The sequence below is a fragment of the Opisthocomus hoazin genome, chromosome 3, assembly GCF_030867145.1.
Source record: "Opisthocomus hoazin isolate bOpiHoa1 chromosome 3, bOpiHoa1.hap1, whole genome shotgun sequence".
Lineage (NCBI taxonomy): Eukaryota > Metazoa > Chordata > Aves > Opisthocomiformes > Opisthocomidae > Opisthocomus > Opisthocomus hoazin.
The window spans coordinates 41,115,663-41,130,473 of NC_134416.1; the positions used below are offsets into that span (position 1 = coordinate 41,115,663).

At 49.1% G+C, this 14,811-nt stretch overlaps 1 protein-coding gene and 5 non-coding genes across 6 annotated transcripts in view; 3 read left to right on the forward strand and 3 right to left on the reverse strand.

Moving 5' to 3' along the window:
* The first annotated feature begins 2,157 nt into the window (after positions 1-2,157).
* Positions 2,158-2,230, forward strand: TRNAR-ACG (transfer RNA arginine (anticodon ACG)). Its single transcript has one exon. It is a non-coding gene; the product is annotated as a tRNA-Arg (tRNA).
* Positions 2,231-4,470: 2,240 nt separating this feature from the next.
* TRNAY-GUA (transfer RNA tyrosine (anticodon GUA)) lies at positions 4,471-4,560 on the reverse strand. The gene is given in 2 exon segments: positions 4,471-4,506; positions 4,524-4,560. It is a non-coding gene; the product is annotated as a tRNA-Tyr (tRNA).
* A 182-nt stretch (positions 4,561-4,742) lies between these two features.
* TRNAR-ACG (transfer RNA arginine (anticodon ACG)) lies at positions 4,743-4,815 on the forward strand. The gene has a single exon. It is a non-coding gene; the product is annotated as a tRNA-Arg (tRNA).
* A 966-nt stretch (positions 4,816-5,781) lies between these two features.
* TRNAR-ACG (transfer RNA arginine (anticodon ACG)) lies at positions 5,782-5,854 on the reverse strand. Its single transcript has one exon. It is a non-coding gene; the product is annotated as a tRNA-Arg (tRNA).
* Positions 5,855-6,100: 246 nt separating this feature from the next.
* TRNAY-GUA (transfer RNA tyrosine (anticodon GUA)) lies at positions 6,101-6,190 on the forward strand. Its single transcript is given in 2 exon segments — positions 6,101-6,137; positions 6,155-6,190. It is a non-coding gene; the product is annotated as a tRNA-Tyr (tRNA).
* Positions 6,191-11,264: 5,074 nt separating this feature from the next.
* DNAJC5B (DnaJ heat shock protein family (Hsp40) member C5 beta) overlaps positions 11,265-14,811 on the reverse strand; it is a 53,978-nt gene continuing 50,431 nt past the window's right edge. The window contains exon 5 of the mRNA XM_075415265.1: positions 11,265-11,359. Within this exon, the coding sequence (XP_075271380.1) occupies positions 11,265-11,359 (95 nt within the window). The remainder of the gene's footprint in view (positions 11,360-14,811) is intronic.

The window sequence follows — 14,811 nt, forward strand, 5'->3', positions numbered from 1 at the left end:
GCAGTCAGGAGGAATTTGGCCTCGTCTTTACTGCCCACCTTACCAGCACCTGCGAAAAACAAAAATGGCAGGAAGGAAAATGAAGAGAGGGTGGAAATAATAGATTGAAAGTGAAGCGTCTGTGGAGGCAGACAGCAGCTCTACCTGCTGGATACCTTCTCCACTTCTCACACCTTGGTCCCACTCCATGTCTTCTGCCTCGTTGTCTCAGCTTGACACTCCTCCTGCTGCAAGGACCAGAGGGATGGGGCAGTCAGTGTCTCTCGCCTTCCTCGCACTGGCCCTGGCCTCATGGTCCTGTCCTCTCGCTGGTTCACCTCACTGACCATTAGAATATCCCCTGCTCTTTTGCTGAATGATCAAGTTGACTGAGGTGCCTGGAGGGACCACAGACCACCAGAGCAAGGACAAGGCAAGTCATGTAGCTGAGTACAGTGGAGGAGAGGAAGTGGGACCTCTTTAGGTTGGAGGACGAGGCTGCTGAACTGGCTCATCCTCGTTGTTACCCAGGACGTCATACCTTTAAGACGGTCCATGACTTCAAGGAACACTCGCAGGCAAGTCAAGCCTGCCACAGTAGCCTGGCAAGATCACCGCTGCAGAGGGAGGCACAGTAGCAACGCGTGTTCAGATAGGGCTGCGGTGATTAACGTCTGTCTCCAACAGCTCCCAACATTTTCCCTGGCAGCAGGTTATGTGAATCCCATCCTCCTCCTCAGGAATGGAAAAAAGAGCCATTCATGTTTTTTCATGATCCCTAATGTCCAATGCTGGCGAACTGGGGTTTTTTTTGCCGTTGTTTTTTGCCAAATAAAGCTAGGGCTAAATATGCAGAGTTTGTTCTCAGTAGCCGGGCTCTCTCTGGTACAGACCTGTTAATGGAAGCCCGACCAGTGACAGGCCAGAAATCAGACAGCAGTCAAAGTCTACCATCGGAAAGAAACCAGCAGCTCACTGACACTCGGGTTATTATCAGTGACGAGCCAACATGTTTGGCTGCTGTAAGGTCAGCGAAGGGCTCAGAGATGCAGGCAGCAAGTGTCACCAAGAAGTCGTGAGACTGAACCCAAAATGTTCTAACTCTGCGAGGTGTTCCATGGCTCTCCCTGGAAAAGGAAAACTTGCTTTGCATCTGATTAACAAGGAAAAGGAAAACTTGCTTTGAGTCTGATTGACAAGGAAAAATGGGAAAACAAGTTCTGGGATGTTGCGGCCTTTGTGGAGCATACCAAGTGACCAAGACCACAGCCACCAGGGCGCTGGTCTCCTTCCTGAAGCACCAGCACTGTGCTTTGTATGGATTCCAAGGCAAAGCCCTTCTTGGCAGTCCAGAGGGAATTGTCTGAGCCGCAGGGAGAAAACACGGGGTACAGACCAAGAGTAACTCAGAGCTTGGGGCAGGAGCTAACGTGCAGGTGCGAGCCAGGCATGTCGTAACGGGAGAGGTGTCAGTGGGAGAGTGGAGTGGGGGTTACCTGGAAGAGAAGGTGCTGATGGTATTTTGGTATCTCCAGAGCTGCCCTTATCCCTCCAAATGGATCAGCTCTGGGCTCCACCACGCAGCCTGTCCCAGCCCTGCAGGCCTTGGCTCTCCGCTCTGGGGTCCTTCTGCAGGACCAAGCGTGGGGTAAAGGCTACCAGGCTCTTCTGCTACAGCGTCGTGGAAGCTGAGGCAGATCCCACCTCCTCCTCCCACCAGCTGGGATTCCTCCTCCAGACACCATGGGAGTAGCCAGGCTCTGCTGGAGGTGTGGGGAGCAGAGCTTATGAGCGAAAGGGCACGACACAGCTCCCAGCATTTTGGAACTGGGTGACATTACGATGTTTTCCTTTTTTCCTTTCGGCATAGAGATTGCAGCAGGTGACATGACGTGACTTGTTCCCAACTTGCAAAGCTCTTCGTCGCAGTGGAGCAACATCAGATACGGAGCCTGGACCCGGATGCCAGTGGGAAAATGGAATTTCCGCGGCATAACCTCCACCCGTTGCTGGAAAATTTCGGTTCTTCCCCTCTCGAGAGCAACAGCGCAGCATCGGGCGCCCAACGCCCGGGGACCAGGGCTTGCAAGGCTTTGCTCCTGCCCCACAGCCCCGTTGGTGCCGGGCGTCACGGTCGCCCCCCTCGGGGCTCCCTCCCTCGGTGGCTCCTACCGCTAGGGGCCAGTGGCGCAATGGATAACGCGTCTGACTACGGATCAGAAGATTGTAGGTTCGACTCCTGCCTGGCTCGGTGGCATACTTTATTTTATTTTCTCCGGTCCCCACCCAACCAGGCACGGCTGGAGGGAAAAAGTGGAAAGGGAAAAAAAAGAAAAAAAAACCCAACCCAGTTGGAAAGCTGGAGATGCAGATTTCCTCATTAAGGGATTTAATTAAGTTGGTGCCCACACATCCTGCTCAGCGTCATCGAGAGCTTTCAACCGGGTCAACTCCATCTCTAAAAAGGTTTATTTTTAAAGAATCTAGCTAATTACATGGCTCTTTCCCAGCTCCACTGGGAACCTCCTGCACCGAAGGCTATTCCCAGCATCTTCCAGTTTTCCACAGTCAGGCTCCGGTTCAGCTGACCTCGGAGGATGCTCGCTCGTCCAGCTCCTGCTGCTGAAATGGGGCAGGTTTGGCTGCTCTAGGAAACGTCCTGGGGAGCTAGAAGTCATGTCTGAGAGCCCAGGACAACAGCTGAGAGAGTTGCTCTTAGCTGAGTGATAACCGGATAGATCTGGTGACCCTGAAATCCCGCTTAACTCAAGCCAGGTGAGGAGCAGATACAAATAGAAGTGTGTGCTTACAATATTCAAATTAGATACACTGACAAGAGTACCTAAGCCAAGAAATAATAAAGTTTCAGGTACTAACAAAATCAGGAAAGATGCTCTCTCACTTCCAATGGCTTCCCACCTGTGTGATCAGCAGGACATCTTGTCCATGTCTTAAAGAAACGTTCTTGAACCTAGATTTCCCGTAGCATAGGCTCAGACATCTGTGCTTGTAAAGAATATAATTAAAGAAACAGATTAAAAAGTACACTAAAGAAACTGTCTGGACCGGGTGCCTCTTTAAGAGATGGACCCAGAACAAAGAAATCCCTGGGTGTTTGTACCTTTACAGACTATTCCCGTGCTGTTCACGCATGCGCTTCTTGGTCCAACAGTAATTCTTGGCCTGGGGTCCTTTTGTTCCTTATTGGATTCTTCCTCTCTCTCCAGACGGGCCGTTATGTTAGCAGTTCTTATCTGAAAGAGCTACAGCTTCTTCCTCCGACAGCGGCAGCCTCCTTATCTCCCAGTTCACACTGGAGCCAGGGCCTGCCTTCCTGCATCCCAGCAACCAGGCCAGGACCAGCTCATGACAAGAGACCTGGAATTCCAGCGAGCTCACACTCTCCTGCTAATTCATGCTAAGCAAAGTTATTCAAACATAAAGATAAAGCTAAGAGAATAGAATGTGTTTAAAGAATTTAGTTGATTAAACTTATTCTGCAACACATGCACATGCCACTTCAGTCAAACTGCATCCATGAGCCAGCACCTCGTCACGTGAGAACATTTTCACCATCTCTCCTTCAAAATCCGCCAGCCAGTCTGAAAATTTCTGTCCACATACTCTTAACTCCCCTGAGATTTATTCTATTTCCCCTTTCTCCAGGAGAATAGACAGCTTTCGCCTGAAATGCAAACAAGACCTTGTCTTACAATGTGTGAGCTGAGAATTTCTTATTGTTGGAGCAGATGCCCACCCCCGCCCCGTACCTGTCAGCACATTTGACAGCCCCTGATCTGCCCTCACTCTGGTGACTCAGTGTGTCAGGGTGAAATGTCTTATGGACGGGGTTTTTGTAATGTCCGTCATCTTTCCTTACTAAATGATATAAAGGGTCAAATACACGCACACTGCTTGTTATTGGCAAAATGAGGAGAGCCTGCGCAGAGCCGAAGTGGCACCCCAAGGATCACCCTGGAAAAGAAGAGCTCATAAAACTAGCCACAATACAGCTAAAAAAGCCTCGTTTTTTGGCTTCATGTAGGACAATGCCAAATATATATTATTATATTAATTATTATAATTAATTAATTTTTAAGTCTATATTATTGGAGTATGTATTGTTAATTACATTCTTTATTACTATTAATGTTATTATGGAAAACGTGTTATGTATTTACTGTTTATTATTATTATTATTGGAAACAACGAAGCACTTCCCAAAGCATCGCTGCAACACGGATTTCAGTGTTTGCTGCAAGGCTGTCACCTCTTTCCAGTTTTTTCTTTTTTTTGTTTTCTTTACCCCAAATTGCTTATATATTACATGTGTTTGGCGCGGCCGGCGCTGCCGCCCCTCCGCCTCTCTCCCGGCCTGCCCAGAAGGCGGGAGCCGGCCGCGACCCCGTCCATCACCGACGGGACGAAAAAAATCTAATTTCCCCGGGAGACGGGGGAAAAGAAAAAAAATAGTAAAGAAAAGTATGCCTCTCCTTCGAGCCGGAATCGAACCAGCGACCTAAGGATTCCCGCGGGCCGCACCTCTACAGTCCTCCGCTCTACCAGCTGAGCTATCGAAGGGAGCTGCATGCCGCCGCCCAGCGGCCGCCCAAGCTGCCGCCCAACCCGGCGCCGAGTTCTGAGCATGCGCTGTGGGAAGACAGCGATCTGGGGGTGAGCGGCGCATGCGCGCAGCGGGGAGGGGGCTGGCGGTGGAGGGGGGGTTTGCTCAGCAGGCGCGGTTCAGGGAGTAGCGGGGTACGGGGCCAGTGGCGCAATGGATAACGCGTCTGACTACGGATCAGAAGATTGTAGGTTCGACTCCTGCCTGGCTCGAGTGTATTTTGGTGCCTGAGTTCGTAACGCCGGGTTTTCGCTCGCCGGTGGAGAAGAAAATCAAACCGTCTCGGCCTGTCACCCTCCCTTCCCAGCGGGCAGCCTGGAGTGGGCACCAAAACCCTGTCACACTTACCTAGAGACTTGGAGAGCCAGCTGCCCTGAGACATGCCCAGATTTTCCTTTTAAACAGACATCTCCCATGTCCTGTCTTCTCCAGAAGGCATTCCATACACAGCTCCCAGTCACTGTTCTGTGAGCGACAAGCAGAAAAATGAGGGTCTCAAGGGCTTTGCATGACACGGTGGGGTGCCCTATCCTTGTGCCGCCTCTCGCCTGCCCACACAGCCTTGTGTCGTGACCGTCACCAGTGCCATTCGCAGGCATGGCCAGACAGAGGATGGCAAGTCCAAATGTCAGCAGCCCTAACGAGCTACCTCGGCTATTCATTCGCAGCGACACGAGCCGCTCCATACGCTAAGCTTGCGCCTAGTCCACAGACAGCAGCTACTCTGAAGTGGCGGAGTATTCCCAAATCTAGTCACTGGAGACGCCTTCCTCGCCTCTCCTGGTTGCAAGCTTGTCTCTACACACTGCGTCGTTGCCTTTACACACGTCGGGGTGGGCGAAGAGTACTGTGTCAGGCCAACGATGAGTGCACCGCTCCTTTCCCGGGGCCCAAAGGATTTTCCCCCGTGTAGCACAGCGGTGTGTCACCTGGGTCCAGCTGTCGGCACAGTGAATGTATTTGACAAGATACCTATTTAGATTGTCTGAAAAGTTTAAGCCTAGGTGGTGTTTTATACTTTCTACCTTTGTCATTTTTGCTTTGGGAGACAAAAGAACCCAACGATGTGCCGGGCGTATAAACGGTGTTAAACGATGAGCTCGGATGAACACCGATCGGATCCCCTCCGCGTGTCGCTCACCACAACAGGGGGGGAAGAGGAGTGAAAAAACTAAGCACGAGCCAGGCAGGAGTCGAACCTACAATCTTCTGATCCGTAGTCAGACGCGTTATCCATTGCGCCACTGGCCCCGCACAAAAATTAGGGCGCTTCGCTCTCCTGTACACGGCTCCGCGCGAGTGCAGCGCCCCGCTCCGCCCCGCCTCACCGGTCCCCGCCCCCCGCCCCCGCCCGCCCTCGGCGCGCTGAGCCCCGCGGCGAGCCCCGGCCAGCGCTGACGCCCGCCCTGCAGCTGCGCCCCCCGCGCATGCGCCGACCGGCGCCTACGCGAGCGGGGATTGGTTCTTGCTGTGGCACTGCGTGTTGTTTCACAGCTGCCTTCGATAGCTCAGCTGGTAGAGCGGAGGACTGTAGAGGCGCGGCCCGCGGGAATCCTTAGGTCGCTGGTTCGATTCCGGCTCGAAGGAGAGGCAACTTTTTTCTTTCTTCCCGCCCCGCGAAGCGCTTTTGGGCAGCTTGTGCTTAACCCGTCGCAAACGCGGCTGTATTTTGTCTAAGAGACCCAGCCGACTCGCAAACGGAGACTCTGGTGGTTGCGGTTGTCAGTAAGAGCGGCTGCTGCGGGAGCCGAGGACGCAGTGCCAGCCGCGTGACTGCCAGCACCACGCCAAAGGAAAACAAGATCCACGATCTTCCTGCTCCAGCTTACCGCAAACCCTCACAAAGCAAGTTAGCGCAGGAGGATGCCTGCTGAGATCCCTTCGTCTCATCGCGGTTAATCAGGCTGTTGAAATTCCGAGGGGCTTTTTTCCATGCCTCGCCTCCTCTCCCCGCGATGCCTGGGTGCCATTTTCCCAGAACCAGGCAGTACCTGTACACCGATGTACTGCTGCAAGAGGAGTACGTTTTCAAATCCAGCCAGGTGGCACTGAGCACGTGTCCGCTCTCCCCAACAGCGGGAAAGCACAGGTCTTCGCCAGCGTCTTGCGGACATTCCCTTCTACGTGTCGGCCACCGCGCAGCTGTCCCACACTGTTGCCTCCTCAGCCCCGGGGCGGGCAACGCTGGCACGAAGGACGGAGTCCTCTTGCGTGGAACTTTGTACCCGTTCACGCGTGTCGATGTGGCACTTCGGGACACGGCTTGACAGGCGTGGTGGTGCTGGGGTGGCGGTTGGACCTGTTGATCTTGGAGGTCTTTTCCAACCTTAACGATTCTATGATCCTATCTACGATTCTCTGTTTTTTGAAGTGACGGGAGGTGCCGCGTGCGACAATTTACTTGACTTTAGTGCATGGAGGGAAGGAAGGTGATTACTCTTGTCTGTGGTCTTTCTCCCTGCTTTGTAACAGCACAATGAACATATTTTTTTTCTATGGAAAATTATAGTACAGAAAAAAAAATCAGTAATTTTGACTGTGCTCAGTTTTGCATGCTTCATTTTTCTTTAATGATTTTTTTCTAAAAAGAGGCAAAAATGTGATTCGTTTTGACTGAAACCATACCCATACCTTGGGAATTTGCTCTGAGAGAAAGTAAGCAATGAAACTAAATGGCATACAGCTGTCTTTGATGTTTTTTGGATTAAGCAGAGTGGTTTATCATACAAGTTTGCTACGGGGAGAAAAGTGCACAGACTACCTAAATAACTGGTTTTGTTGGTGGTGGGCCTAAATCTTCTATGATGCCTCTTCCGTTTGGTCATTTGATTGAATCTGGGTGTGAGCTAATATCTAAACACACAAAAGGACAGCTCTTTGAGAATACACCCAGCCGAAACAGTTGCCCCTTGTCCTTGGGCTTCTGTGGTCACAGATACTGGACACCATCCTAGGGAGAAATGCTGCTGTCCCGCGGCAAGCCCAGATGATGTGGCACCTGCGCTGGCTCTCGGGCAGACGTGAAACCCCCGAGCGAGATGCCGGCCCCGGGGCAGCTCACGGGACGGCTGCCATCTTCCTCAGCAGCATCACCATTTCACCTTTCGCTGGGGGAAGTCTTTCCATATGGGCACTGGTGCCAGTAAAACCATGGTGTTACATCACCTCGTCCCACTGCAAAGGACGCGTTTGCAACGTGCAGCTGTAGCTCTGGCTGCTTTGCATAGGCAGGCCCATCTGCTGCAATCCAAGACCGAGTTCCTCTTCGGGGAAACCCTGAGTTGCCGCCTGCACACTTGTCAGGGTTCAAAGACATAATTTTGGACAGCTGTCTCAACAGCTTCTCTAGCTGTTACCGGAATGAAGTTGTTGGTAGCGTGGAAAAGTGAGGGTGTGCTACATTTCATACGTACAACCTTTATTAGTCAGAGTGGTTGACAGCAAAGGCAGATTTGAATATATAGTATTTTACATATGAACAAATGCAGCAAAGCAGAACAAAATTTTGAGCATCTGTACATTTAGAGAAGATTAATGGGTGTGCAACTGAACTTTACACAGAAACAGATCACGTAAGTGTAGCTCTGTCCACATTAGGAACTTTTCTGAAAAGCAAACAAATGTGTAAAATCACACTGAAGAGCTAAGTCCTGAAATCGTTATTCATCCTCTCCGCACGTGTCCTCAGAACAGCTGATCCTGACAGCAGAGAAAGAGGCAAATGCCCTGGTACTCTGAAAACTAAACCTCCTCTTTGGAATTAAACCATGGGTTCAGACACTCGGATTTTTAAGCTGCAAGTCCTGGAGAACCCCCTCAGAGGCTTGGTCACTGGTTTCTTCTGGGATTTTTGGCTAACTGAGAGACTACCTTGTGGCTCTGCTGTACAGATCCCCATGCCTGTAAAAGGGCTTTGCAAACGTTCAGCAGCTTGTCCAGCTTCGCATCACACCACGAGATTGAGTCATAAACCTTTCCCAAGAAAAATCTCTCATTTAGCAAGAGCGAATAAGAACTACATGACTTGCGGTACATCTCAAGCCCATGGAGATCATTTCCTTGATTCCAGAAAACTTTGGCTGTGGCCCATAGAGTGGGGTCCTGAGGGATATCAAAGGTGTCGCATGTGAGAAAATTCCCCAACTGCTTTTGCTAATCTGGGATTTACCTTTCCCTCCCTGGCTTTAGGCTTGCTCTGTAGCTGTTGTTGAAATCAAGGGTGCAATGCCCAGTGACTTCCATGGGAGCAGGAGGAGGGATTTCACACGAGGAAGGATTCCACGTATAATGGGTGGCTTTACACTAGACTTTTCTCCCGATGCCTTTGCCAGCTGTCTGCTGGAAATAATAGCCACTAAGTGGCATTTGCACACTTTGACGGGGAATTTCTCCCCCAGACTGTGAAACTTAGGAAATCGCTTTGCCTGCAGATTTATTACGTACTAGGTGCTCTCCCTGCTCCTCCGTTTGGTGATAACACCTTACACCAAAGCAAACGCCGAGCAAAGGGGAATAGCGAAGGGAGCCACAAGTTGCGTGCACGTGCTGGGGCGAGTGGGTGCCGGTGTCCCAGTCCCACAGCACGAGCACCCCGAGGCACGCGCCGTCTGATCCAGACCCCTCCACCTTCTGGGGTCACACTGCCGCTGCAGCAGGATGGTGTCCCTGGCTCCCCTCCCCTGGGACCACCGGGATGGACGGGCACATCCCCGCGGCACCGCTGGGCAGGCAGGATGCCATCTGGATTTACGTACCTACCAGTGGCATCCAAAATTATTTGCAACATGCAGCTGAGTACAAAGAGAAGCCCATGGGTGGGAGGGGAGCGAGTGCCTGGGTGCAGCCCCAGCCATGCCAGGACTTCCCCTCTTCGAAGCAGGAAAATAGGGCTATTTCTGAGGGTAATGTAAGCCCTGGTGCCTGCGCCTGAAGAAGAGAGATATAACCTGAACTGGAATTAATGGCTTTTAAAATGTCCGTGTGCTATGGGAACTTTAAAGAAATGTTCAAAGTACTATTTCTTGACTTTGGAGTTACAGCCAGTGCGATGAAACACACTCTTTTCCCATATATTTAGCTGCCACTGAATGACATTTGATGTGAAAGGTGAGAATAGAAGGAAGACAACACTGTTTCACAACTGCAGGATCCAATTTTAAGCAAGGGAATAACACTTGTGACTAGCTATATATTCACCGGTCTATACAATTTAGTGGTACATTACGTCCCCCGTTGGACCGCAGCACTGTGATTAGAGGAGCAAAAATAGCAAATGCACAGAACTGACAATGATTGATGTAACATGATCAATAAAGAGAAATTCAGCTGTCTGAGGCTTAAACTAGTCTGTCAAACCAGTCAAGTGCTAAGCTGAAGATCTCAGAGGTATTTCTTTAGCTTTTGTAAATTAGGGGCCTGATTTCTTCATGTTTGCTTTAGCTGTACCCGCACGTATCTCCACTGATTTGTTCAGCGGTACATCCGAACATACATCTCATCCCCACCTCTATATTTAAACTCACGCCACGTGCTCTTCAAGCCCCTGTGCCTGGGGCAGAGGGGAGGACCCAGGCTCACACCACTGAGACAGGCTGTGGAGAAGACAGTGGCTCCTCTGCTGCTTGCCTGCGCTGCCAAGCCCTTGCTGCTCCCACAGCCCCGGTGCCAGCGCTGGCGCGATGGCTCCCAGCCTGGTGCCAGCGGGGCAGCGGGGCTGGCAGCCAGGGGCACAGTGGAATAAGCAAGCCGGCAGAAAGCTGTTGGCTGGGGACCAATTTCCAGCCCATTGGAGCTGCAGCAGGAGAAGCTGGGGACGCCTGGCATGGGCAGCAAGCCCATTCAGGCAGGATCAGGGGAGCTTTGCCGGCTACAGGGAGATGAGAGAGGCTCTGGGGCAGCCCAAGGCCAGCCTCCCCCTCCACGGGGTGTTTGCCCACTGTCTCCCGGGTTTGCAGCTTGTGCAGGTGAAGGCACAGAACCTAAGTGTGCTTCTGGTGCTGGATGAGGCTCTGGATTTGGAGTGACCTGCATTGTAACCACCAGCAGAACGATCCCCGAGTGCTTTGTCCTAGCTGAGGTTTATAATTACCGAGGCTGGGCCCCAGCAAGCCGCTAGCTGCTTTCCAAAGAGCGTTTTCTCTGTGGGGAGGACATCCCCATCTGCCTTGCCACCAGCTTTTCCTCCGAGGTCTGCTAAAGAGCATTTCCAAGGCTCCCTCACAGGAACGTTTCACATCCAGCGAAACTGCGGCATGCGAGGAGCGTTCCGGGGCAGGGAGAGACGGAGCTGATGTGTCCAGAAAGGGACTTGGGAATGTGTCTGGGAGGTGAAACCACAGCTGAGAGCAGGGAGGAGAGCAACTATACCGAAAGGAGTATTATTAGAGGGAAGGAATATGCCAAGCCTGGCAGTTTGAAGCCGTGAGAGACCAGCATGCTGGTCTGTAAAGCTCTGTACTGGCGGTAAGCATCTCTTTGCAGAGTGTAGATATCAACCTACTGGAAGTGGCCTAAAGGGAGATTCTGCCTTGATAGGAAATTACTCTCAGATTAGTCTTGATTAATTTAAAAACAACTACAAATACAGGCTGCAGGGCTTATCACGTACTTTTTCTCGCTGTGACACTGAGTGGGAAGCATCAACAGGTCCTATTTGCCTGCTCTAGGAGTCTGTGCGATAGCTCCGATGGCTGTCCCCTATTAGCTGTGTCTTCTCGGTTGCGTTAGTCGGCTGAAGCACGATAGGAGTTTCTCCATCTAAATTGGGGAGGAGGACAAAAAATACTTTAAGAATGCTTCACTCACTACCAAAGTCAGATTCCTTGTTAGCAGCACAACATTTCATCTGCTGTTCTGGCTATGGCTTAAGCCACGTGCGTACTGGAGAGGCAGCAATGCCCACACCGCGTCTACAAATGCTCTTACTCCTTGTCCATGTGTAACGGCAGATTTCTGGGTGACTGTTGCTGTTATTATTAAACTGGACATTAGCTGTACCTGGTGCTTTGCATAGATTGCAGGATAAGGGTCCCTGCCTGTTCCAGTTGCCAGGGCTTGTTCCTGCAGATGTCTGAATATAATGAGAGCTGTTGTGAGTCAGCAAGCACTAACCTTGACAGCACTTGCGAGAACGGACCAGAAATGAGTCTTGAAGCAGGCAAAGCTAACAGTAAAGAAAGAGGAGAGTTAAAAGGGAAAAAAATGCGTGAGCGGTAATATGCCTGAGAGGGAAGAAGTCACATATATCCTGAAAGCTAGTTAAATTAAAAAATAAATTAAAATGTTAAATTGTGTTTTGAAGTCTTATGTAATATATATACAACGGGATTTTGAGGATGACTGTTTTAATGAGTTTGGAACTGCCAAAACCTCATATTATCACTATATAAATCCTTACTGCTTTGCACTTTCTCATTCCATGCAGTTATGTGTTTGGTTTCCCAATACATCTGTAAACAGTGCTTGTTGTGGAGTGGAGAAGTCCTTACAGAGTTGCCTGATGGCTGTTGTGTTCCCTCTGATAATGAACAAGGTTTGGCTGCCCTTCTCCTGGGCCTCTTTCCAACCCACTGCTTTTGGAGGGGAGGAGGGGATTCAGGACTCAGAGACAGACTTTTAAAGGTTAATCCATCTCAGTGAAATGTTTTCATACGAAAAATTTTGGACTATCTATATCTTGATACTAGTACAGCCTTCACAGCAATTGAACATAAATGATGACCTTTTTTTGCCAAATGACCAAATGTTCAGAAAAAAACCCTCATCTGATACTTCCCACTGTTTACATGACAGTTGATGGGATGAATCATGGGCAAAAGACGTAATGTACAGGAGTAACTTAACCCAGAGCAGGAATCTAATTGCACGCCATACGGCTTCCCCTCGGTGGGGGTAGAACAACTTTGACTCTGTCAAGGTGAAAGGCAAGAATGATTAAATGCCAAGCAACTTCTCTGTATGGGCAATTCCATATTTAGACACAAGGTCAAAGACAGACATGTTTCATAACTTCTAAAAGTATATGAGTAATGAAGGTTTAGAACTCAGCTTGGGCTCCGATTAGTTTGGCACTTCCAATCCATTTTTAAGTTGCTGTGTATTTTCTCGATTTCTGAGCCGCGCTCCCTGCCACCCTCTGCTGCCTCCGAGTTGTTCATTTTCCGGAAGATCATTGGTGGAGGGCAGAGACTAGCAGTTCATTTTGTGGTGATACCCAGATGTGCAACAAGAGAGTAGGGCCCACTGCAAATCTGTCGCATTCCTTCCAGCTGATCTGCAGACAGTTCTGAACTGACACCTTCACCAAGCATTTTGCTGCCTGCGCCCTTCTAAGATTTATGGTGGTTTTTATCAGAGCAGGGACCCATGGTATAATAAACTGTACAAATATAGCCTGCTAATGGAGAGCTGCAGAATGGAGGTGCGGCAGAATTCACAGTTTAAACTGCTTTCTATAGATAGCTCTTGCTCACTGTTCGCCTACATTGGTATCATATGGAGTGCGGAGGAGACAATGAAGTGCTAAAAACTTATTGCTTCTGAGTTGGGAAAGTATTTTGTTATTCAGGTTCTTTTTTTCTTTTTCTTCCTTTTTTTTTTTTTCTTTTACAGATTCCATTTTCTGCAAAATGAAAGTTGGTTTAGAATGCCTTGCTTTGTTCTTACGATAATAACCAAAAAGGAGAGGCGAACAACACTGCCAAACTGCTTGAGCACATCATTACAGCCTGAGGTACCAAGGCAATCCAAATTCCAGTGGCACATCCTCTGGGAACACAAGAGTCGACAAAAGGTTTGCCATTGACTTCAGTGGAAGCAAAATCTGGCCACCTGCCCTGTGTGTGCAAGTGAAGGCGATGAACTGTTGCACGTGTCCGTGCTGCAGACGAGTGAGTGATACTTCCCTCTGCCAGTGCATTTTTGCAGGTCACCCATAACATCAGGGCACAATACCACAGATTACTTTACACTTTTAAAATGTCATGTTTGATCTGAAAACCTAAAAAATGCCATGTCTAAAATGTAATAATCCAAATGTAATACTTATTTTGGAAAGTGATCATCCGTTGCGTGTTAGGCCACAGTCCTCTGTGGTACGGATTAATAGACATGAGAAGAAATCACTGTAACCTAAGCATGGGCCAGGGCTTGCAGATCCCTAAGTTCCTTTAGTTCTGATGGTCATGCTAGCCATGGAAGTACATGCTGTGAAATGAATCTCTCACGGGAGACATTCAACTAGCTGAGCACTACGATTAGTCAAACATATTTGAATAAATCTTCTAGAGGAATATGCCATTTCAATGGAATTGAAGCCTTTGACAGGATTGTGTTGATTTCAGTGACAACTTTTATTTTGTATTTCAGGGAATGGATCACTGAAGTTTTTGCCTCACATCTCTTTTTCTCATTAATAATTATGTTTTATGGTATGCTAATTTGAAGAATGAAATCAACTGTGTGACACCTTAATTTTGTTAAGGAGAAATGTGAGGGACTCTGAAAATTATTACTGTTGTGCCAATTCAAAGGATCCAAAAGATGAAGTCTAAATCTTGACTCCACAACACACATCTTGCTCCTTTTGCACAGTACAGCTGGTTCCAAGCAGCTCCCACTGAGTGCAACAACATCTGACAGAGGCTCACTCTCAGGTTTTTAGCATTGAGAATGGTGATATTTTATCGATGTTGCATTCCTCAGAAAAGCAATGACTGACTACAAAATATTTGGATAAATTAAAGTATGGCCTTAGCTTGAGAATCTACATTTTGACCTTAGCAAAAAAGCTCTGGCTAGCAATAATATAGATACTGGGGACAGCAGGAAGCAAATAAATTAACTACCAGCTAGAATGCTCAGTCTGTGGGCAGAGAGCACGCAAAGAATTTGGATCCTAATAGGATTTCCTCTTCCAAAACGAAATCTGCTGCAGGAGTGATTACAGCTTGTTTCTGAACTACCTACAGGAGCATTTCTATTATTTACATAAAAGTAGGCATGAGTATTCATTTCTGTGGCCCAACATTTGAAAATATCTGGTGGAAAAGCCCAGTCTTTGCCATTCTAAGTCATCTGCATCTTTTTGGCCAACATCCCTAAAATTTGGGGGGAGGAAGGGGGAGTGAGGGAGGGAGGAAGTGCAGTTTGAGCTGCTTAACATTACTTTTTCTAAATGCGGTGTCTATTTTCCTTTCAGCTGTAGAAAA